Below are 23,547 nucleotides of genomic sequence, written 5' to 3'. Positions count from 1 at the left end.
CCCTCCAGGGTAGGCTGTAGACTTCTAGAGCTCAAATCCAGCCCGAAACAGCAGCTGCTTGGTGAGGATGCAGGACTCAGCAGCCTTCCATCCACAGTGTCACTCTTCTCCTCCTCTTATAGATCTCAAACACTGAGATCCAAAGCTCAGAGCAGAGCCCAAACATGTGAACATCTCCCTGCCCACATACCTGCAACGCAGCACACAGACTCCAAGCAGGGCCTCGAAGGAAAAGAGAAGAGTCTCCACTTTGTGAGAAACATTTAATTCAACACAATGAATTACAAGAGGACAGTTTTACAGAATAACAACCGTAACAGACTGTTTAAAAAGGAAAAATCACCCTCGCCGGCTGCAGTAGAAGGTAAAGACCCCCAGCACAATACCTGGTACAGCAGCAGCAAAGTACAATTTCAGTCTTCTTGCAGTACTCCAAATGAGCAATAGCAAAAGGATTTTGTGTCTTCACATCTTTAAGAAAGGTTAATACAGTACCAGTCGCTTTGGCATGGGATCTTTTTGGAGGAGCTTTTAAACCCTACGGACATCACTAAAGCAAACTACTCCCAAAGGTCCCTCGCTCCGACTGCTAACCATCCTCACACAATAAAGGCTCTGGGAGCTACTTTCTTCCCCAAGTTTTGGGATACCAACAACTTGTACAAGTGGTCAGTGGCACAATATTGAATCCACCACTTTATACTGTTACTCTCAGCTGAGACGTCCACGCATTCGTTATGCAGTGGATACCCTAAGACTAAAATAACTTCTGCAACCTAGTCAACATATTCTCCAAGCTATACACTCATCTTCCTTCCCCTCTCCCTATCCTCCCTCCCCAGATAAAGCCCTTTTTAGCCCCAAGTTCCCCCCAAATGCTCACAGTTGTACTAGAAGAGACTGAGGAATCAATCAAGGTACCCACGGTGAAGCCAAATACTTATAAACACATTAAGGCAGGTTTCACATCATTTCAGTTTTTGGACACAAAAATGCTGGTCACTTCACTGCACATGCAAATAAGAAAGGTTTAATACTTAATAAAAAGCTTTAGATCCTTTTTTTTTAAGGTAACAATTATAGAAAAAAAAAAAAAATCAACCTTTTGCCTTGTTTTTAAAAGAGGTCAGAACATCACTGCACATGAAAGCAGATGTGTAGAAACACCTATTGGAATGGATTCCCTTCCCTCCACACACACAGAAACAGAGGTGAGGGTTCTTGGCACCAAAAGAGAAAAGAGGAAGTCTTCCTCATTGTCAGTCAGAAATGAGGAATCCTCCCATTCTGAGTTGAGGTCCTTCTGATCAGAAGAAACCAAAGCAAAATATACCACTGAGCAGGTATATTTATCTTCCCTGTTCTGCTATGCCTGAGGCATACACAGAACTCCATATAAAAACGTGCACTGTAGTGCATTTGGTTTGATGGTGGAACTCACTAAAAAAAACCAGATTGCCATTGACCAGTTCCTCATGTGTAACTTCCCCTGCTCATCGAAACCTCAGGTGGAAGAGGCACTGGCAGCTCATCTCTGAGACTACGCTGCCAAGACCAACGTGGTCTTGTGAGGAAAATGAAATTCACTGACCTGAATTGACACATGGAATGACAATCCACAACATAAAATGACCTCCGTACAGACTGGTACAGACAGGTAGCCCACAGCAGAGCAGCCAAGGAGTGAAACGGCATCTCTCTCGCTTGCATCAGAGAGAAAATGGTTTCCGTGGGTCATCCTTAAAGGTACTTGGATAGAAAAGCTTGGAAAAAAAAAACGTAGCACCTATTGCTGACCCACAAAACCAAAACCAAATTAAAAAGGACAGGGAGTTTGGTTCCTAATACATTCCCTCCCACTGTTTTGCATTCCTTTATTCCCTCCCGCTTTTGTTTTCCCCCTTGCCCTCCCCCCCTTAACAAAAAGGAGGGGGAATAGAGCTTAAGTCAAGTTCCATCTTCCAAACTACCCAGCAATGAATGAACCATCAGCTTCTTGGCTTTCCTGAAGTGTACATCAAAATGCTCATAGTTGCAGCTGGACTGGTGGTGCAAGTTACTCTGCAGACACTCTTGGCTTTGTAAATAGTTGTGCTGACCCTGCTGGTAGGGTTTGTTCTGGGAATTCTTAGATGGAACTCCCTAGAAGAGAAAGAAAAGAAGAGCTGGTAAGTTAGGAGACACCTCCGAACGCCTTTGCAGCACCACTGCCAAAACATCACCACTCCTTTATCTCCTGTTTTTCACCTTCAGCAGATAGTTTGTTATGGTTCTCTGCTGGGCCACAGCTCTGCAGTAGAAAGGAATGTGAGATATTCACTGTCCAAATAAAGCTACTGCTAGTCATGTGGTAAACCAGGAAAATGTAGAGCCCAGATGCAAGATGGTATCTCCCAAACGCTGAACAGATCTCACATCACAACCAGCCTTCCAGCTTCACACGAATTGTTCTTCATTCTATCTCAGAATTGCTCTTCATTCTATCTCACGCTGAAATGCAGCTGCCACTCCCTCCAAAGGGGTTTCTCTTTTCTTCTGCTGTTCATCCTGAAGATCCTTCCTTCCTCCACATTCCTGATTCCTGCCTGACAGGCTCACACCACTGGAATCTGCACGATGCAGCACCCAGGCTGTTGGCTGTCCTACCTCAGACACAGAATGCTCACTGCTTTCTCAGGCTAAAAATGATCAAAACTTCAAGCCAACGAGTTCTGTTTCCATCTGGCTGCACGAGGTGCCTTTTCCCCCCCAGCTCTGCATTCCTACGCAGTAAAAACTTATTACTGAGAGCTACTTTGGGTTACGAGACAATAAAACAAAATTCCACCTGCACCTTTAAAAAGCTCCACTGTGCAAGTGAAAGTCAGACCAACTTGAACACAAGCAGCAGCTCCTGATGCTAACTTCAAAGGCTGCTCAGTGCTAAAGGCACGTTTCTGTGAACCCTGCAGCTGGCAGCATGCAACAATTGAGTTCTTCTCAGATTCTGAACACTTTACATTCTCCTGTTGCTTTCAGTTTACAAATTCCTGCCACAAAGTATTTCAGCAGCTTCCCTCTTCTGGTAGCCAGGTTGCCCTTTTCTGATTTCTAAAAATGTTTCACATTTCCAGAAATGTGCCCTCTGATACGTTCTGCAAGTGAAATGCTTGCTGGAAAAGCAAGAGAGAACAGAGCCCTAAGGCATCAGCTGTCCTGCCCCCCTGCAGGATCCTCCTGCCTGTCACAGGCCATAATAAATAAGCTGGGGGGGGGGGGGCAAAATGACATCACAAGGCATCCATTTTTAAGAACTGATCCATTTTCATTATCGAATCCTTCACGTGCTGCCATTCAGAGCCTGGTTACACATTCAGCCATTCCATCTGAGGCAAACTTAAGGCCCAGAACACTTCATGACAATGCAAACACTCACCAGACATCACAGTCAACAAGATATTTGATTTCTGCACGAAAAGCACGCTGTGAAAGCGTGTGCTTAGAAGCAAAGATTGGTCAATATTTGCCAGGGTTCCCTCAGAAAACATTTCTGCCTTCAGTGAAGCACTATTCAGTAAGTTGCTGTGAGAAAGGAGGCTGTCATTACCTGGACTATACATTCTCCATTTCCTGGTCATGATCCTGTTCCTCTTCTTCCTCCTCATCTTCTCCTTCCTCCTCACCTCCTTCTTTCTCTGTAGGAGCTTCCCCATCTCTTGCTATCTCCTCTACATGGGCCAGCATGTCAGCCATCAGAGCTTCCTCCAGCCTCTTCCGCACCTGCTGCACCAGCTCCTCTTGCTTCCTGCCCCCAAATCAACCAACATTGACATTAATTCTCAAAGCTACTTCAAGCAAAAGAAAGACTGCTCATAGACAAGGCCTGGCAGAAAAGCAGGACTTGGAAAGAGCCATCTACAAGAGCTGCACCATTAAAAAAGAAAAAGCCTGGCATTAAAACGAGGTTGAAAGAAACATCTCCATTTCTCCATTTAATATTTCAATGTTACAGCTCCTTTTATCCCAAAGCCACGTAATGCAATGTAAAGAATTGGTCAACAAAGTGCAGTGTGTGGGATTCCTATTTCATCTCAGGCACAGGAAACCAGAAAGCTATAAACAGACTGCTTTTCCTGGTCATTCATGTCTAAATCACACCCCACAAATGTCATCCTGTAGTTCAAAAAGATCGACCAGCTGAACAGTCCAAACAATTCCTGCTTTTATGCACTGTCAATGAATGTGAAGTAGTGTGATTTCAGGTTTGAGAAAGGAATATACCAAAGACATTATCAGGTGCTTAAAGCTGAACCTGACCAACTCTGATTTGTTGAAAGCAAGCTGCAGCCACTCAAATTGCATCCTTGTTCACTGTCACAGCAGTGGTTGATGCTTCTGGTTGGTGCTGTGCTGACACAGAAAGGTAAGATGGTGAAAAATACATCTGGTGTTTTCCCAAGCATCCAATTTCTTGAGAGGTGCCCTAAGCCACGTTACTCAAACTCAGACACCTTTGTCAATTAAAGGAGACACACTGATATGAAGAACAAACACGAACCTGAAACCTCAGAGTAACTGAGCACAGTCCAAATAAAAAATAATGTGCTTTAAGTACGTGATTGTGTGAGAGCTGCTTCGTGCAATGATTTTCTTCTGTTTTTCTGATAAAGACACTTTCAAAGCCTTGCTCCTACCAGAGGATTCGGCTTGCCACTGAACAGAGAGCACTGTTCTACTAGAGGAAAACTTTTCAAGACAGTATTTCTCTGATTGATACCTAATATCTTCATCGGTCACCATAAATGCTTTGCAAAGTGGCTGTGAAGTGTTGAGCCACACGCCAGGGTTCTTCTCCACGGCTGCAGACAGCTGCCCAGTGATGGGCATGGTGCTGGTGTGCAGGGCACTGGCGATGGCAGACAGGAGGGTCTCATCAGTGCAACCAGGTCCAACCCCTGCAAGGCAGAGAAGTGAGAATCAGCACTGCACGACATGCAGCAGATCAAAGCACTGCTCAAACGTTAATGGCAAAGCAGGTGGTGTTATTTGGGAAGCCAGCATGACCTAAATCTCAGTCCTGAATGGTTTTCATAGCACCTGCACAACTCTCCCCCCCCCAGATCCCTGGTTGTGCCACGTGAAACACAGCCTGGGAGTGGAAGCGGTTTGAACAGGCACTGATCTGGAGTACAAACAAACACAAGTCAAGCAACTTTTGCCACTTCCTCTCATTATGCTGCTGTATCCCCTAAGGACAAAGGGAGGCCACAGGGCACTAACAGCTGCTGCTGGAGGAAGAGTGGTCTGAAGAGCTCAAGCACAGCACCTCTGGATCATGGCTGGAACCGGAGCTCAGGGCAGGCTGATTACCTTGTAAACCTTTAGGCAGGTCCATTGTTTTCACCAGCTCCTCTGCGATGTCAAAAGCGTTCAGCCCGCTTAATTTCTTCTCCCAGAAGAGCTGCCATGAAAGAAAGCATCCATTGGTACACAGAAAGAAATGGAATCAGACACCGCCAACACTTGCTGGCTACTTGCTGGCTACTTGCAGGCGGGGCTCTGCCATGCATGAAGGCAGGGAGCAAACCTCACTGCCCATCAATCCCACACCTCATCCTGATTTACTGCCTTGAAGGCTTTGCCCCCGAGGAGCAGAACATCTCTGCTTCTTTTCTCTTCTGCTCTCTCTCTCACACGCCACAGAACTGAAGTTAAGGAATGCAGAACTCATCTGAGCATTATTTCACTCCTCTCCTGGCATTTTTCATTAGAACCATCCCAGCTCATCCTGAACGCTGCATTACAGGTCCTCCTCAAACTCAAAGGCAAGAGAAGCCGTGGTTTGGTGGGGAGATGGACAGAAAAGCTGGGTACACTTTCATCTCTCAATCTGCCTGTAAAAGGATGATCAAGGAATAGCTGGAATGCATTTTTTCTTGCAATAAAGCCACTTTACCCAGGTAAGCAGGCCACACACCTCCTTTCATGCCTGACAGCATCCACGTATTACAAGCTTCTAACTGAGAAATGAGGACTGCAAAAGCCAAAACAAACTGGGGCTGGTTATTCTCTCACCTGTGACTTTCAAACAGGTGGAATTTACAGCAGCACACGATGGCTTACAGGAGGAGCAACAGAACTGCCAACGCACACCCTTCCTCCTTAGGAAACAACATTAGAAACCCAGCAGCCTGGCTTTAAAACATAACCACCACTCCATTTCAAAGAGATCCTCCACCATATTTCACTAAGGTAAGTTCTCAAGCTTGCACCAAGTTCTCAGTGAGATGTAAGGGTATTTTATAAGGTATTTTTAATGAAATCGCTTTCCTCTTTGTGAGATACACCTGCAAGAGCCTAAGATACCCTGCTAATTGGTACCATTGACAGCATCTGAACAGACTAATGAAGCTGAACTTCTAGTTTCCAAAAGGCATAAAGACAGGCTCACGACAGGAAAGGATTCACAGAAACCCTGGTGTGAGCTCTGTGCAGGCAGCAGGCTGTCAGCTCTGGGCAGCACTAATGAACTGAGAACGCCTTCCAAAGGCAGCTTTGAACACACCAGCCTCACTTGAACCAATGCCCAGCTCCAAAGCTGCATTGGTCCAAGCACACTCTTTGCATCCTTTCACTTGACGAAATTAAGCTGAAAGATTCCCTTTACCATTGGTTTGTTTCCTTGCTGGCAAATATACAGCATGAGAAGACAAACAACAGGCAACTTTGTCACAGTGACATTCCAAGTGAATTTCTGACTGTACTCAAAGAGGTGGGGACAGCCAGCAATGACAGAGCCACCTGCAGGGGGACCATCCTGTGCAGCACATCACAAGCACCACAGAGGAACAGGGACTTCTTGAAACACAGAATCTGAACATTTTGTAACAGCTGCACTAAAATGGTGATGAGTTCCAAGTTTGTAGATAGGACTTGAATTAAGAGCTGGGAGCACCCTAAGCTTTCTGTAATCTTGCATTACTGTGCTCTCTGTCCAATGTTACAAACTCCAGCCATTTTATTTTGGGACTTCTCAGCAGCAGAAGTCAGAAGTTAGCTCTGCAGGGAAGGACCTGGTGGATGAGAAAGTGAACGTTGAGCCAGCAGTGTGCTCATGCAGCTTGGAAAGCAAATGGTATCCTGGGCTCCATCAGAAGCAGGGACAGGGAGGTACTGTCCTTCTCTACTCTGCCCTCATGAGGCACCATCTGCAGTACTGCATCCAGGTCTGGGGCACCCAATACAAGACAGGGAGCTGTGGGAGAGGGTCCAGAAGGGGCCACAAAGATGAGCTGAGGGCTGGAGCAGCTCCCCTCCAAAGACAGGCTGAGGGAGCTGGGCTTGTTCAGCCTGGAGAAAAGAAGCTGCAGGGTGACCTCAGTGCTGCCTGCAGTGCTTAAGGGGAGCCTGCAAACAGGAGGGGAATCAACTCTTGAAAAGGGGAGATAACAGCAGGACAAGGGGAAATGGTTTGAAGTTGAGGGAGGGGAGATTGAGGTTGGATGTCAGGGGGAAGTTCTTTGCTATGAGAGTGGTGAGGTGCTGGAACAGCTGCCCAGAGAGGCTGTGATGCCCCGTCCATCCCTGGAGGTGTTCAAGGCCGGGTTGGATGGGGCCCTGGGCAGCCTGGGCTGCTGTGAAATGTGGAGGTTGGCAGCCCTGCTTGCAGCAGGGGGGTTTGGAGCTTGATGATCCCTAAGGTCTCTTCCAACCCAACCCATTCTATGATTCTTCTGGAAAAGCAGCCTCTGAGCTCCAGGTCTCACCTGCCGGGGTTGGTCCACAGCTTTCTGTGGGTCACTCTTCACCTTATTGCTGGGATGGTTTGTGATCTTTGTGACAGGCTGTTTGAAGATGGAGGCCGTCTGTCTGACCGGCAGCGCCGTGTTCAAATCAGGCTTGCCCTAAACATTTCAAAACAAAAAGGAAGCAGAAAATGCCATAAAACATTTTACATTTGCCAAAATAGTACTGCAGCTACAAGGAGGCACAGCGTGCAAAAGCAGCAGCACTTATGGACTTGAAAACCTGCCTGATCTGTAGCAGTGAGACTGCTGAACATGCACACAGTACCCCTCAGATCTCACCTAAGACCTCTCAAACATAACCACACCTTCCTCTCTTCATCTAATTCATACAGTTTTATTTCTATTTTGACAGAATTTAGGAGTCAGAACATTGATTTTATGTTCTGATGTGACAAGCCACCTTTGGGTCACTAAACCTAGAAGTTTTGATACAATATTAGTAATAATTAAGAAAATCTGTTATATGGGATTTAGAGAGCAGTTTGTGAATCCAGAAACCATCCTGACCTCTCTGGTTTTATTTGCTGGCATCCACTACTGAATTACAACAACACAGCTGGAATCAAGTGCTCTTCTTTTCTACAAACCTTCAGTTCTTAACAAAACTCACTTCTGACAGCACTGATAACCATCAGGTTGGACTAGATGAACTCAGTGGTCTTTCCAACCTTAACAACTCTGAGGTTTCACAGCAGGACCGGGCCTTGAGTTACATGGAGCACAGGAATTGTGCCATTTAGATCTGCCCTGCTCATCTGGGAAGGGCTGTGGGACAGGCCTTGCTCTCGAGAATGCAGACATACTATGTGCTCAACCTATTTATGAGGTGTAGAAAAGGACTAAGGACAAATGCTGCTCTGAACCATGCTGTATGCCAACTGATCCACAAGCTCACGATGGCTGTTTGTACCCACCAGCCACACGGTGCTGCCTCCTCACTTAATCCCAAAGGTGAACAACTTACTTTGGCTTGGTTGGAACAGTCGTAGCGCATCCTCTGCCTGTTCTTGTTCATTTTACTCATCAGCATTTTCCCCGTGCGGAAATCAAAAGTGCTCAGGTCCATGGAGCTGCCCAGGTAGCGAGCCAGCTGGGGTTTGCTGCGGAACTTCTTACCACTGGGGCTGGAAAAGCACAGAAAAGAGATCAGGAGGGAGAATGAAACCCTCTGCACTTCAGCACAGCGGCTGCTTCAAGTTGGGTTTCTCTTCCTGAGCTCACGCTCAGCTCAGGATGGGCATCGCTGCACTCACATCAGCTTCTGGTTGTTACTGGGAGAGACAAACGGAGCAGAACTCGTTGGGACGTGTTGGAAACAAAGATTTAGACCATATATAAATAAAGTATATGTTGTATTTTGCTGTATAAATTATGCTGTATAAATTAACAGCATAATCAGCAGAATAACTGGAAATGACAGCACAGGGGCAGCTACCACTCAGTCGTCTCCAATAACAACACCTGTTTCCAAGGATAATCTCCTTGTGTCTGAGAGGTACCATAAGTCCTCCCCACACTCTGCTGTGCAGCAGCAAGGAGGAGGAAATTCACTGCCAAGGAAATGCGACGCTCAGCTGATGCAAGAATAAAGGTCAAAACCTTACAAAACTCTCAATTGATGGCAAAACAGAAGAGATTTGTTTTATGCACCTGATTTTACATGGACACTACAAGCTGGCAAGCACACACAAACCACTCCACCTCTTGTTTTATTTTAATAACAGCAGAGCCCTTTGCACTACAACAAAAAGCACTAATTGAGCCCTTTTGTACTTCGTGCATAAAGCAAGAAGCAGTCAATGCACTGTGACTGCAGCGAGAACTACAGACCCCGAGCACAAAGTCGTCCTCACATCTCATTTAGCATCACAACAACGCTGCTTTCTTCTCTTAATTTCTCTCCTTTCTGTTACTTTGCATCTTTAACGTGCCAAGTACTTCGCTTCCTGAGGAGCAGAGGACAGCAATGTGCATCCAGGTGTGCATACAGTGCTCCATACAGCCTGACACAGGCTCTCCCATACAGCCACTGCAGGCAACACGAGTGAAAAACACCAGAAACTCCAGCTGAGCCCTCCCCACATTTGTCCATTTCCTTCTATCATGCAGCAGTCAGCAGTGCTAGGCCAGATCCGTCACATCTCATAGGAGCAGGATTATCTCCGAGTGCATGCTGCTGCTTTTGGGTCGAGGTAACCCCAGATTGCACACATTACAGGCTGCATTTGCTCCCCTCGAGGAGGGAGAGGGGTGTTATCAGCACAACTTGCACCCGTCGGACACAAATGAGCACGGATGAGGTTTCAATGCCTTCTGGAGTCAGTTGGAGATCTGTAATTAAGTCACCTTCTGTTACTCCTGAAGCTACAAACGCAGCTTCTTGCTCATAGATTTCTACTAAAAGGCCGAGAATAACTGGAAATAATGAAGCTGTCACAGGCAGAGGGAAGCAGCACTGCTTCAGCAATGCAGAACACCCCCCAGCGCTGCGGTGCTGAGATGCTAACAACCTCTCTGGGGTCTTCTTTAGGGCAGCTCAAAGGAAAAAGCGTTTTTCCACCATATTATCTACTTCTTTGAAAGCTCCATAGCAGGACAGTGTGAAAAAAGCAGTGTGAGCACAGGATTTCTAGTGCCATGGTACTGAATGGCAGGAGCAAGTCAATTAATGAAGGGAAGGGAAGGGAAGGGAAGGGAAGGGAAGGGAAGGGAAGGGAAGGGAAGGGAAGGGAAGGGAAGGGAAGGGAAGGGAAGGGAAGGGAAGGGAAGGGAAGGGAAGGGAAGGGAAGGGAAGGGAAGGGAAGGGAAGGGAAGGGAAGGGAAGGGAAGGGAAGGGAAGGGAAGGGAAGGGAAGGGAAGGGAAGGGAAGGGAAGGGAAGGGAAGGGAAGGGAAGGGAAGGGAAGGGAAGGGAAGGGAAGGGAAGGGAAGGGAAGGGAAGGGAAGGGAAGGGAAGGGAAGGGAAGGGAAGGGAAGGGAAGGGAAGGGAAGGGAAGGGAAGGGAAGGGAAGGGAAGGGAAGGGAAGGGAAGGGAAGGGAAGGGAAGGGAAGGGAAGGGAAGGGAAGGGAAGGGAAGGGAAGGGAAGGGAAGGGAAGGGAAGGGAAGGGAAGGGAAGGGAAGGGAAGGGAAGGGAAGGGAAGGGAAGGGAAGGGAAGGGAAGGGAAGGGAAGGGAAGGGAAGGGAAGGGAAGGGACCAGATGATTAAAAACTCTCAGAAAAACCCTCCTGAAAGGGAAAGTTGGTACACATCATACTGAAAATATCAGAGGAAGAAAGGCTCCATCCCTGTCTGTGTGCAGAACAGCTGGCTGTGAGCTGCAGAATGCTCAGACCAGAAGATGGCATCAGAGCAGGACGAAGCAGGCAGGAACAGACTGGATCCAGACATCAAATTTGAAACCACTGCTTCAAAACACAAAGGGAGCTGTATGCTGTGATCCCCAAAGGAAGAACCAACTCCAGCAGGGCTCTGGGCTGAGCTTTCGCTGCTGACAGCGGAGTCAAAAAGAAAAGCTCCTGCTGCGTGAAAGGCACGATGCTGCTTCCTCTTCTGAGACCTGCAGCTCCCATTTATTTAATAGAAACAGAAATCCACCGAAGGGAATATTAAAAATAACGTGCTGAGGGCTGTGCTGAGGTGCAAGGTTCTTGTTCTGCCACTTCAAAGCGTGGGGGATTCCAGAGCAACAGAGCCAGATGCGCTCCGAGCACGTTGCACAAAGCCTGCAGCTCTGTTTGTCAGCATGCACTCTAGTAATTCTGCAAGGGATCCGAAGAACAGCTTCTAACTCAACTCAGCTCACAACTAAAACAATCCTGAAATGACTCAGAGCTCCGTCCCTCCTCCCTGGGGAAGCCTGGCCCAAAACAAAAGCACCGAGGGGTTAAAGAGAGAAACTTTTATCCCGGCGCAATGGGGGAACGAAGCTGCGGAGCTGCTGCGAGGGTCAGAAAACAAAATGCAGCCAAAAACCCCCACTGACAAAACTCAGCAGGTTGTGCTTCCAACGAGGCACAGAGATGGTGCTCCAGCAGTGATGAAGCTGACGTGACTTTTAATGCACGAAAGAGGAGATTTCTCTCTTTCCAAGCGCAGAGCAAAAGCTTTGCTTTATCTTGGGTTGGTTTTCTGATACACGAAGACTCAGAAGAGACCCAGAAGAAAGAAATTTTGACACAAAACCGCAGCAATCAACCTCCTGTGGATGTGAGCGCAGGTCCTGGCGCTGCGAGCGCGGCGCCGAGCTGGGAATTCCCTCCTCCCACACTTCTCCCCACCCCTAAAAAGCAGGGAACCACGAAGCCACGAGCGATTCCCACGCCGCCCATCAGCAGCCACACAGCATTTTCTGTACCCAGGGCTGACAGAACGGCCCCACAGAGCCCTCGTTTGCTACTCGGGGACGCTGTGGGTGCAGATGGGTTGGATGCAGGCAGCCCATTCAGGGCACGTGGCCGCCAGGTGCCCACTCTCTGTGCTCAGCTCAGCCTTTGTCTCTGTGCTGCCAGCAGTGCTCCCTCCTCCTGCCTCACTCCACGAGTCTCCTCCCCTCTGCTCTCCCCATTTCGCATCCGCCAGATCCGAACAACTTGGGAAGCGAGGGAACAAAAGGCAAAAAAAAAATGAAATAAAATGAAGAAATCCCACCAGCTCACTCCGGATGTTGCCTGCCTTTCAATGAACGTAACCGACGTCAGAAGGGGTGGGTGATCAGAAGCATATGCTTAAAGCCTCGTGATGGTTATAATGCTAAATGCTTTTCCTCCTCTTCTCACTCTTTCCCTCCTCCTCTGCCATCCCACCCAATGGCTCCACTGTCCCCATTACCGGTGGCAGCAGGTCCTGAACTCACCCTGGTGCTCCCACACCTCTATGGGATGCAACCAGACAGCACAGACACAAAAAGCAGCAGGGCAAACCCACCGGGACCAGCTGAGCCCTGCAGCCACCTCTTCTTATATCCTGGTGTGCTCACAGGGATGCCCACACAGCAACATCTCCATCACCCATCCCTGGCACCCTGCTGACAGCCCACAGCTGTTTGAGCCACAGCAACAGCCCACCCAGAAGCACCACATCCACGTGGCTTTGCACAGAGGGCCACCGAGGGCACAGACCCACAGCTGGGCCACGCAGAACATCGTGACTGAACGGACCACCAAGGACATGGGGCGTGCAGGACGTGACCCCATAGGCAGACACAAGCACTGCTGCACACAGCAGCTGTAAGCCCTCCTTCCTCTCCTCGTGTGGGCACAAAGAGCCTAAGAACCACGCAGCCAGAACTCCCTCAGACTTCATGAACTGACACGATTCCCTTTGCGACACGCAGCGCAGACCCTCCACCCCTGCTGCACCACCAGCCCCACTGCACTGACACCATCAAGCACTCCTGTGCTGCTCCACCCGGCGAGGCTGGAGGACAATTCCCTCCAACAGAACACAACGCATCTGCCTCCCAAACTCCACACGGAACAGAAGGCATTTAGGGCTACACAAGGACATCTCCACACACGGCAGCCACAAGGAAAGCGATCCGTGCTGCTCACCTTGGATTGGTGTTAATCCCCAGGGCTGGTGATCTCACACGGGAGCGTTTGTTTCCAGTGATTTCTGATGGGAAGCTGTGCACGCAATTGTCCACGCTCACTGCATCCGTGTGCTCAGAGCAGCTGGGTGAAAGGAAACAGCCAGGTAAGCAACAGGCAGAAATAGCAGAGGTATTCATAAAGTGCCGCTGGTGTGTTTGCCACTCTGAGGTGGTTCAAAATGCAACAGTGATTGAAAATTAGTGCAGCGGGGCCGCGTTACACCTTTCATCTCTGTCCAAACTGATAGAAAGGAAAAATCCATTATATCTTGGGAATAATATGGCATTTATCCTCTCCCCCTGCTCTGTGGCTCTGAGAGCACAACTCTACAACGAAGTCCCTGGGAAGCAGAACCACCATCTGCGCCCTCAGCTCTGCAGGTGGGGCTTTCCCTTCCCTGGATCCAACGCTGTTTGGGCACCTCCAGCATCAGACCCCACCAACGAGCACTTTGCTGCTCTGCTCAGTGCACAATGCTAATCCCCACCACCAGAATGCCATGGTGAAGATGAACACCATGTGTGCTGAGCTGACAGCACATCCCACCAACCACAAGGGCTGGGTGAAAACAGCCTGGCACCCACACTGAGCTCCTCCAGCCCTGGGTTTGCCCATGGGGCAGCAGCTCCTGGTGTTGGAAGGAAGATCCGCATGGCCCACACACGGCTGCACAAAGCGTTCTCCTCTCCCATCTCCTCCAGGCAAAGCAGGTGAGCGCTCTCCACGCTGCTGAGCCCTCTGCCTGCCCTCACAGCACAGCCTGCTGCCTTCACTCGACCCCAAAGCAGCACGGGACGGGCAGTGGGAGCAGCCCTGGGATGATGGGATCCTCATTCTGACACCTGGAGCACCCAGCACCCATCGGACCCACTGCCATGAAGCACTGCAAGGGGATGAGGGCCCTGTGAAGGGATCATCCCACAGCACCCAGCTCCTGGGGCAGCACAGAGCAGGGAACCGGCAGCCCCCAAAGCAGCCCCCCAACACTCCAAAGCAGCCCTCCAATGCCCCCAAAGTGCACTAAAGCAACCCCCAATGACCCCAAGCAGCCCCCAAAGCCCTCCAATGCCCCCACAGTGCCCCAAAGCAACCCCCAATGAACCCAAAGAGCCCTCAAGCAGCCTCCAAGGACACCAAGCAGCCTGCAATGACCACAAAGCAGCCCTCCAATGCCCCAAAGCGCCCTAAAACAGCCCCCAATGACACCAAGTAACCCCCAACGATCCCAAAGCAGCCCTCCAATATCACAACGTGCCCTAAAGCAGATCCCAATGAACCCAGAGCCCTCAAGCAGCCCCCAACGATGCCAAGCAGCCTCCAATGACCACAAAGCAGCCCTCCAATACCACACCGTGCCCTAAAGCAGCCCCCAATGAACCCAGAGCCCTCCAGCAGCCCCCAATGACCACAAAGCAAACCCCCAAAGCTCCAAAGTGCCCTAAAGCAACCCCTAACGACCCCAAGCAGCCCCCAAAGAAGTCCTCCAATGCACCAAAGTGCCTTAAAGCCCCCAACGACCCCAGAGCAGCCCTCCAATACCACAACGTGCCCTAAAGCAACCCCCAACGAACCCAGAGCCCTCAAGCAGCCCCCAATGAATCCAAGCAGCCTCCAATGACCACAAAGCAACCCTCCAATACTCCAAAGTGCCCTCAAGCAGCCCCCAAGGACCCCAAGCAGCCCCCCAAGCAGCCCTCCAATGCCACAGAGTGCCCCAAAGCAGCCCCCAACCACCCAAAGCAGCCCCCAATTCCCCCTAAGCAACCCCCCAAGCCCTAAAGAGCCCTCAAGAAGCCCCCGACGACCCCGACGCAGCCCCCAATTCCCCCAAAGCAGCCCCCCAACGCCTCCAAAGCGCCCCCAAGCGGCCCCCAACGCAGCCCCACATCTCCCAATCCGGGACCCCCCCGCCCGCAGCACCAGCAACGCCTCCCCGCGCTCTGCCCCCCCCCCCCTCCTGCCCGCTCCCACCTCTTCCGCTCCATCTCCGCCGCCGCAGATCTCGGCTTCCCCGACTCCCCGCCGCCCCTCCGCCCGCCGCCTCTTCCCGTTCCCACCAACGGCCGCAGCTCCTCCCGCTCCGCTCGCGGCCCCGAGCGCGGCCTCCCCTGGGCCACGCCGCGGCCCTCCCTCGGCCGTAAGGCGCCGCGCTCGGCTCCGCTCCGCCCGCCCCCGCGGTTCCGTTCCCCGCCCCCCCGCCACCCACCTCCTTTTTCACCGCGCTCCGCCTCTCGCAGGGTCGGGGGCGGCGGATCCCTCCGCCCGGGCACGCCGCGGGATATAGTCCCTGCGTAGGGGCTGCCCTTTGGAGACCCCCCTCCCCCGTCCAACGCGGCACCCCGAGATTCAAACCTCTCCTTCCTCCATAGACCCCCACAGACCCCGTCTGACAACACGCAGCCCCAACAGCCACCGCTACAGCCTTCCCCCATCTCCATTGAGACCCCCCACCTCACCCCCCCCCCCCCCATCGAATCATCCTCATCCCCATACAGAACTTACCCCCCAGGGATCCCCTTACCCCCATAGAGACCCCTCTACCCCCACGAGGACCCCCCCCACGTCCCCATAGAGACCCCGCCCTAACCCCACGAGGACCCCCCCCATCCCCATAGAGACTCCCCCTACCCCCACATGGACCCCCCCCATCCCCATAGAGACCTTCCCCACCCCCACAAGGACCCCCCCCCATCCCCATAGAGACTCCCCCTACCCTCGCATGGACCCCCCCCATCCCCATAGAGACCTTCCCCACCCCCACAAGGACCCCCCCATCCCCATAGAGACTCCCCCTACCCCCACATGGACCCCCCCCATCCCCATAGAGACCTTCCCCACCCCCACAAGGACCCCCCCATCCCCATAGAGACTCCCCCTACCCCCACATGGACCCCCTCCCATCCCCATAGAGACCTTCCCCACCCCCACAAGGACTCCCCCATCCCCATAGAGACTCCCCCTACCCCCACATGGACCCCCCCCATTCCCATAGAGACTCCCTCCCAACCCCACAAAGACTCCTCAGTATCGATATCCCCCCCCGACCCCCTCTCTACCCCCACCCGGCCCCCCCCACATCCCACCCCCCCCACCCCACGCGGACCACATCCCCATAGAGAAACCCCTCCCCCCCAACATCCAATGCCCGTACTGACCCCCTTCATCCCCTTCCAATTCCCTCATCCCCCCTCCATCCCCGCACCCCCCCCAGCCTTACCCCACCGCCTGGCGCCGCGCCCCCCCTCGCTGTCCCGGCAGCGCCGTTTTGGGCATCCTTCCTTCCTCCCCCCCCCCCAGTCCGTCCGTTCCCGCCGCTCTGCCCGCGCAGCCCCGCTCGCCCCCCGCCCCTCCCGCTCGCGCCCCCTGCAGCCCCCGGGCTGCAGCGCACAGAAGGGGGGGAGGGACAGAAGGAGGGCTGGGTGGCTGGGTGGTCGTGCCCTCGGTGGGCTGTAAGAGGACGCAGAGGCTGGATAACGACCCAAAGCAGCCCCCAATGACCCCAAGCAGCCCCACAGCTCCCAATTCGGGACCCCCCCCACCTCCACAAGACCCCCCCATCCCCATAGAGACTCTCCAATCCCCATTGAGACCCCCGCCCGTCCCCACAGGTACCCCCCCCCCAACCCCACACAGACCCCTCAGCTATCGATATCCCCCCCATCCCCCTCTCTACCCCTACACAGACCCCCCTCCCCCTATCTGTCCTATCTGTCGGGATTGGGGGGGAGGGGGTGGTCGTGCCTTCGGTGGGCTGTAAGAGGACACAGAGGCTGGATAACTGCTTAGGAAGCGAGGCTATAAATGTTCTGTATAGGACCACCTTAGCACAGGGTATGGATGGACCACCATAAATGGGCCATGCAGGGATTGGGGAATGAATGGGCTGTGAACGGGTTAACAAAGGTGTGAGCCCATGGGTGAGCTGCGAAGGATGCAGGGTGTGGATGGGCTATCATGAATGTAAGGTATGGCCACCAAGGACGTGGATCCATGCGGGACATGGGGAGTGAATGGGCCACCAATAGTGTGGCCCCATGGATAAGCCACGCAGGATATAGGGCATGGAATGGCCACCAGGAACATGGGGTATGGATGGGCCACCAAGGACATTTATCCATGTGGGACATGGGGAGCGAGTGGGCCACCAAGGACGTGACCCCATGGATAGGCTGCACAGCCATGAAAGGCCACCAAGAATGTGGCCCCGTGGACAAGTCATGAAGGATGTGGGGAGTGAAAGGTCCACAAAGGCAATGACCTCAGAGACAGACTGTGCAGGGCATGGAGACTGAACGGGCCACCAAGAACATGGGACATGGATGGGACATCAAACGTAGGAGCTCATGGACAAGCCATGCATGGTATAGGGCATGGATGGATCACCAAGGACTTGTGGATATGGATGGCCATGCAGGACATAGATGGGCCACTGAGGTTACGGACCCCACAAACATGCTGTGCAGGACAGCCTGACATGGAGCTTCTTCAGCCTGTTGGATCTCCCAGCTTTTCCTTTGGCTCACAGCCGTGCAAAAAAAGCCATTTTACTTAAGGAAAAAAAAAGCCAAGAAGACAGAAGAACAAAATGTGGCTCATTGGTTTCAAACGAACACAGCAGGGAACGCGAGGAAGGATGTGAGATGTGTGCTGGGGACGAGAGGAAACCCGGTCCTGCATACGGGGTGCAGGGGGAGAAGCTCACAACGGCTTCAGAGGGGTGGCTGTGCCCATGGGTGCAGGGCTGCAGTTGTCACACAGGAAGAATTTTCTATCTCAGACACCTGGCAGTGGAGATTGTGCCTTTCATCAGCGCAGAGCTCGCATTCCACGTCACCAGGGTTGTTTCTCTTGGTTTGTGTTTGTCTCCTTCTGGATCAACGCTCAGGAAGCATCTTGCTGTCCTCTCGTTATTCCCTGCAATCTCGAGCACACAAAGCTCTGACCACCAGCACTGATCAAAACCACATCATTTTTCATCAGCCCACTTCCCCTTTTTCCCGTTGCTTTTTTCCCCCCTCTCTTCACAACAAAGCAGTTGGGCTGAAACACAGCTTCTCCCCCAAGAATAAAGGTTGGTGGATAAGCCATGCACGGGAATTGAGGCACAGCATTCCCAAATTTGCTCTTTTTCAGCACAGCAAATGGGGAAATGAGGAAGAGAAGCTGGTGGAAGCGAGGTTGCTGTGCTGGAAGCAGAGCCTGAACCCCACAGCCCTGTGTACAGCAAATGGCCCTCAGTGGCGTTTTATTTAAGCACAAACTGCACGAGATGGGGAGAAATCGTGGCGCAGGTGGGGATGGAGACACCGACCTGGAGACACCAACCTGCTTAATGCCCACCAAACTGCAAGGAAGAGCAGTTGGAAAAGGAATTTTTCCTGCAGGAAGAGGCTGTGGAAAGGAAGATGTTCAACTCTCCTGGGACAGCATGAAGAGTTTGGAACTCGAAGGGAAAATATTCTGGCGTTCCTTTGGAAATGCTGCTGAGGTACAGAGGATGAAGTGAGCGGATCTGAGCGCGCAGGGCTGCAGGAGCAGCCGATCCTCCACCCCGCACATCGGGTTTCTGCTCAGCCCCTGCCGCGCCGTGCCATCTAGCGGAGCTCCTGCTTGTGACACGGCGGCTTCCTCTCGTAGGTCTTTGTCCGACCCCGATTTCTTCCCGTGCGACATCAGTTCGTTCTGGAAAACAAATAACGGGTTGAAAAGAGGCGATGGGTGGATGTGAAAAACTGGAAAGGTCAGCCCTGGTAACCAGACGGTAAGGACTCGGATTTTAACAGCAATTTGTCTGAGAATAGAAGGATGTTTCTACTGGGGAATTTCTCCCGTGGAAATACCAGAGATGGCATTAGCAAGAGGCTGATCCTAGGGCGAATTACAGACAAAACCATCATTTGAAACGCAGCAGAAAACACAAGCAGCTGAACCATCGCCAAAGGGCAAACAAATCCAAAGTCCACGCGTTTCTTGCCCTGCCTGCCCGTGCATTCAGCTGGCATTTTGAGCGTGCTTCTCTTTCAGTACCGCCCAACGCAACCCGCCGTGCACAGCAGCACCGCCGCTGGGTCCCTGCTGACCACAACCGTCTCTCATCAGAGCTGCAGCCGGAGAACTCAGGGCCACGGCGGGGCAGCGGGCAGCAGGGACGAACCTCCGCTCCCAGCCCTTCTGAAGGCTTCTCCCAGCAGCAGGAGGAGCATCGGCCGCCCCCGGGGACGAGCCCGAACTCGGTCAGGACTGCAGGCGGCAGCAGCAGCGCGTTCTGCCCTTCGTGCCTGGACACGCAGAGCAGGTGAAAGCACGGGCTGACGGCTCGGCTCTGATTTAAGCACGGTGGCGACGTGCGGGCTCGTCTGACTTCCACTTTCAGGGCAGTTTGGGTGAGAACGGATCGACGTCTCTGTGTGCAGCGCAGGGCTGCGATGCCAGAATTTCACGGCGCCTTTGCCTTTCAGAGCCTGGAGTTCAGGCTGCTGCCAGCGAGGTGACGGCAGCCACCCCACCACAGCCTTCAGGAGCACCCAACTGCAATGAAAACACTTGATTTTCCCCATACAGCCAATGATCAACGCTGCTGCGTTCATGCTAAAGCAGTTTTTCTGTTTGGCAGTTGAAGCATCCTGCTCAGTGACAACATTTAGCCAGATTTTACAGCAGTGTTTCACTTAGAACAGCATCACTGCGAAGCCTTCAACCCTAAATGCAACACCCAAGCAGCACCATCACTGCAACCAAGATGAAATCTTCCCTAAGGAGATGCTGCTGAGCCAGGAATCAGCGCCTTGCTAAGAGCAGCTCAAAAACTCCAGCAGCATCAACAGGAGCGAGCAACAGCTCCAGCAGTTGGTGCCTGAGGAAACTGGAGGGGAAACAAAGCAAACCTGTGCGCACCCTCCTTGGGGCATGTGTTAAACAAGCTGAAGACACAACAACAAACGTGGACACAGCAACACCAACGTGTTATTCACTTGATTTATTTTGTACATCAGCTTCATAAATTACTTGCGTGAGGCCAAGTTCAGCTGTGGAAGGGATCAGGAGAGCACGAGGCAGGCTGTGTGGGAAGCAGAACGTTCACAGCTAAGTGTTCACAAGTGTTTGTGGCAGAGTCAGGGGCACCACAGCCTCTTGTAGAATCTGTACTGAGCATTTCAAGTTCACCTCAAAGCAAGGTTCTCAGCAGAAGGCTCCAAAACACTTCAATCCAGCAATACGTTTCCTACAATGAACACAGAGCAGTCATTAAGAGGCACTTCCTGCAAAGTACAGCAGCCAACACTACAGGCAGAGGTCAATAAGCTTCTAATAACACCCAGAGACAAATTTCTGCTACAGGAGCCAACACCAGAATGGAGGCTTTTACGTCTCTTTTGAAGGAACCAGAGGCCACCACAGAAACACCCTTCTCTACAGCAACGTGCTGTGCAAAAGGATCTGGAGAAAGCAATACTTGAAAACAGGGAACATAAGCTGTGCTCTCAGGAACGCATCCATGTTCCCACTGCTGGCTCAGGTAATTTTTAAGCAAAGAAAACCCTTACTGTGTGGTTTAATTGCTTCTGTGTGATCTGAGGGCTTTTCCTCAGCCTTTTCCTCTCAGTGTCTTTAAAATAAAGCAAAAAAAAAAGCATAAATTTTATACCTGCAGCAAGGAATAGCATAGAATCATAGAAGGGAATATAGAACAATATACAAGAATATAGAACAAAGTAGTTCTGCTTACCACCTGTGTGTGCATTTAGAGGCTCAGCAGAAGGAACTAATTGCTGCTTTAGCTCGACGGTTGGTCAGTCTTATAAGACCCAGAACAGCACATTCCATATGTAATTTAAAAGGAATGGGAAGAACACACTGAGAAAGCCAATTTTCCAATTATTTTTAGTACTTTGTAGCCAGCACTGAAAGCTTAGCTTATTTTTGATGATTACACAGAAAAGAAAGGCGTCTGAATAGGTCTAACAACAAATAGGTGTGGGATGTTGGTCCTGTTCCCATGTTTGACCTTTAAGCCAGTGTAGCTAAGATTAGAAGTAAATGGATCTGCTTGAAGTCCTAATTTACCCCAGAGTGCTCGATTTCACTTCTCAAGAACCAAAGCACACTGTGGAAAATACACTGCTAACAAAATAACCCCTTGAAAATGATATTCTTGGTTATGTTTCATCCTTCTGAAACCCTGTGAAGCGCTCGCTGTTAAAAACCAGCAACAACAGAGAACAAAACACCAAATCATCAAAATAAGGAACAATGTTTTGAACCTGGAGGAACAGGACAACATATCAACCATCCCTGCAGGCATTCAAGGCCAGGCTGGATGTGGCTCTGGGCAGCCTGGGCTGCTGGTTGGCGACCTGCACACAGCAGGGGCTTGGAACTGGATGAACGTTGTGCTCCTTTCCAACCCAGGCCATTCTATGATCACATCCAAGCAGCTCTACAACTCCAACTCACAGCTGCACAAACCAACCTGACTGTCAGAGGGAAGCTTAGTCTTCAGTTTTATACTTCCCACCGATGTAGGGGACGTACTGAAGGATGAGTTTCCAGTCTGTGATCCATATCACACCGGTGCCAGCTACACCACCCCACGTAACGAGGGTGGGAGTCCTAAAGAAGAGACAGAAAAGGTGAACAGCTTTAATTCTCCCCTGGGAAAGGTTTGGCAAAAGTTGAGGGAGGAGAGATTGAGGTTGGATGTCAGGGGGAAGTTCTTTGCTATGAGAGTGGTGAGGTGCTGGAACAGCTGCCCAGAGAGGCTGTGATGCCCCGTCCATCCCTGGAGGTGTTCAAGGCCAGGTTGGATGGGGCCCTGGGCAGCCTGGGCTGCTGTGAGATGCAGAGGTTGGTGGCCCTGCATGTGGCAGGGGTTTGGAGCTTGTGATCCTTCCAACCTGGGCCATTCTGTGATTCTGTGATTCGGGAAATTCATCACAGACAAGAACTACCTTGGCAGAAACCCTGCAGGCACTCCACGTACAGGAGGCAGCATCCAGAACAGCCGAAATGTCGCACAGCTAAGCTTTGAAATGCTTTTATTTAAAGGAGACACTGGAAAAGGACCTTCGAGCCCAGCTGACGGCCCTCCCATAAGGAGACACAGAGCTGTGCAGCAGCTGCGCTCCCTTCAGGGGGGAAAAGAACCACCCGAAGCCCCTTCCCTTCACTCACCCCATCCCCTCCCTCCGCCCAAGGCGCAGCCTCGACCCAGCCCGCCGCTCACCAGTTCTGCAGGAGCTGAACGTAACGCGGCCCCACCAACTTGCTCAGCATCGCGCAGCCTCAAAGTCACCCGCACTGCGCATGCGCCACCGCGACGCAGAGCGTCGAAGGACCCCGGGGCTGTCCGCGGCGGTGCCTGAGCGCAGCCGTGTTGTCATGGCAACGGGCCCACCGCCTTCATGCCGAGTGGGCCTGTGGCCTGTAAAAGGGAGAAGTGAATCACAGAATGGCCCAGGTTGGAAGGGATCTCAAGGATAACGAATCTCCAACGCCCTGCCACGTGCAGGGCCACCAACCTCCCCATTTCACAGCAGCCCAGGCTGCCCAGAGCCCCATCCAACCTGGCCTTGAACACCTCCAGGGATGGACGGGGCATCACAGCCTCTCTGGGCAGCTGTTCCAGCACCTCACCGCTCTCATAGCAAAGAACTTCCCCCTGACATCCAATCTCAGTCTTCCCTCCTCCAACTTCAAACCATTTCCCCTTGTCCTGCAGTTGTCTCCCCTTTCCAAGAGTTGATTCCCCTCCTTTTAGATACTGAAAGGCTGCACTGAGGTCACCCCGCAGCCTTCTCTTCCCCAGGCTGAACAAGCCCAGCTCCCTCAGCCGGTCTTCATAGGGGAAGGGGTTGGGGCTTTCCTCACTGCACTGCGGGGTTGCAGATTAGGCCCTGATCCCGTTGTGGGGCTGAGAGATGAGCCTGAGGGGCCAGGCCTGCCCTCAGAGCAGTGCAGGGGCTCTGTGGCTGTGCTGCAGTGAGGAGGGAGGCTGTGGGGCTGGCACTGTCCGCCATTGCACAGTGAAAGCTCAGGGGGTGTGGTGTTCTTGTGGTGGACGGGGATCACAGGCCCTGAGGGCCAGCCCAATCCCTGCACAAGGGCAGAGGTGTGGGATGTTGGTCCTGTCCCCATGTTGGAGGAGGGAGGTGACCCCCGGGACCTGGCAC

At 51.9% G+C, this 23,547-nt stretch overlaps 2 protein-coding genes across 2 annotated transcripts; both read right to left on the bottom strand.

Annotated features, from left to right (window-relative positions):
* Positions 1-249: 249 nt before the first annotated feature.
* MBD3 (methyl-CpG binding domain protein 3) lies at positions 250-15,537 on the bottom strand. The gene is made up of 8 exons (XM_052702818.1): positions 15,350-15,537; positions 13,337-13,459; positions 8,752-8,911; positions 7,746-7,883; positions 5,350-5,440; positions 4,757-4,934; positions 3,587-3,784; positions 250-2,142 (listed from the first exon to the last, which is right to left on the bottom strand). The coding sequence occupies exons 1-7, from the start codon at positions 15,361-15,363 to the stop codon at positions 3,592-3,594; spliced, it is 897 nt and encodes a 298-aa protein (XP_052558778.1). The 5' UTR covers positions 15,364-15,537; the 3' UTR covers positions 250-2,142; positions 3,587-3,591.
* A 4,802-nt stretch (positions 15,538-20,339) lies between these two features.
* Positions 20,340-22,730, bottom strand: LOC128090460 (cytochrome b-c1 complex subunit 10). Its single transcript, XM_052702830.1, has 3 exons — positions 22,602-22,730; positions 21,849-21,988; positions 20,340-20,600 (listed from the first exon to the last, which is right to left on the bottom strand). The coding sequence occupies exons 1-2, from the start codon at positions 22,649-22,651 to the stop codon at positions 21,868-21,870; spliced, it is 171 nt and encodes a 56-aa protein (XP_052558790.1). The 5' UTR covers positions 22,652-22,730; the 3' UTR covers positions 20,340-20,600; positions 21,849-21,867.
* Between the last annotated feature and the right edge of the window lie 817 nt (positions 22,731-23,547).

This window comes from Tympanuchus pallidicinctus, unplaced genomic scaffold (assembly GCF_026119805.1).
Source record: "Tympanuchus pallidicinctus isolate F22 unplaced genomic scaffold, pur_lepc_1.0 scaffold46, whole genome shotgun sequence".
Lineage (NCBI taxonomy): Eukaryota > Metazoa > Chordata > Aves > Galliformes > Phasianidae > Tympanuchus > Tympanuchus pallidicinctus.
Note: the sequence above shows the minus strand (reverse complement) of the source record. Positions and strands in the feature narration are given on the sequence as shown.

Coding starts and splice junctions, on each gene's coding strand:
- MBD3 (XM_052702818.1), bottom strand. Junction 5,441..7,745: donor CTGTGGACCAACCCCGGCAG/GTGAGACCTGGA, acceptor CTTTCATGGCAG/CTCTTCTGGGAGAAGAAATT. Junction 4,935..5,349: donor CCTGCCTAAAGGTTTACAAG/GTAATCAGCCTG, acceptor TCTGCCTTGCAG/GGGTTGGACCTGGTTGCACT.
- LOC128090460 (XM_052702830.1), bottom strand. CDS start 22,651: ATGCTGAGCAAGTTGGTGGGGCCGCGTTACGTTCAGCTCCTGCAGAAC. Junction 21,989..22,601: donor GTTCAGCTCCTGCAGAACTG/GTGAGCGGCGGG, acceptor TCTCTTCTTTAG/GACTCCCACCCTCGTTACGT.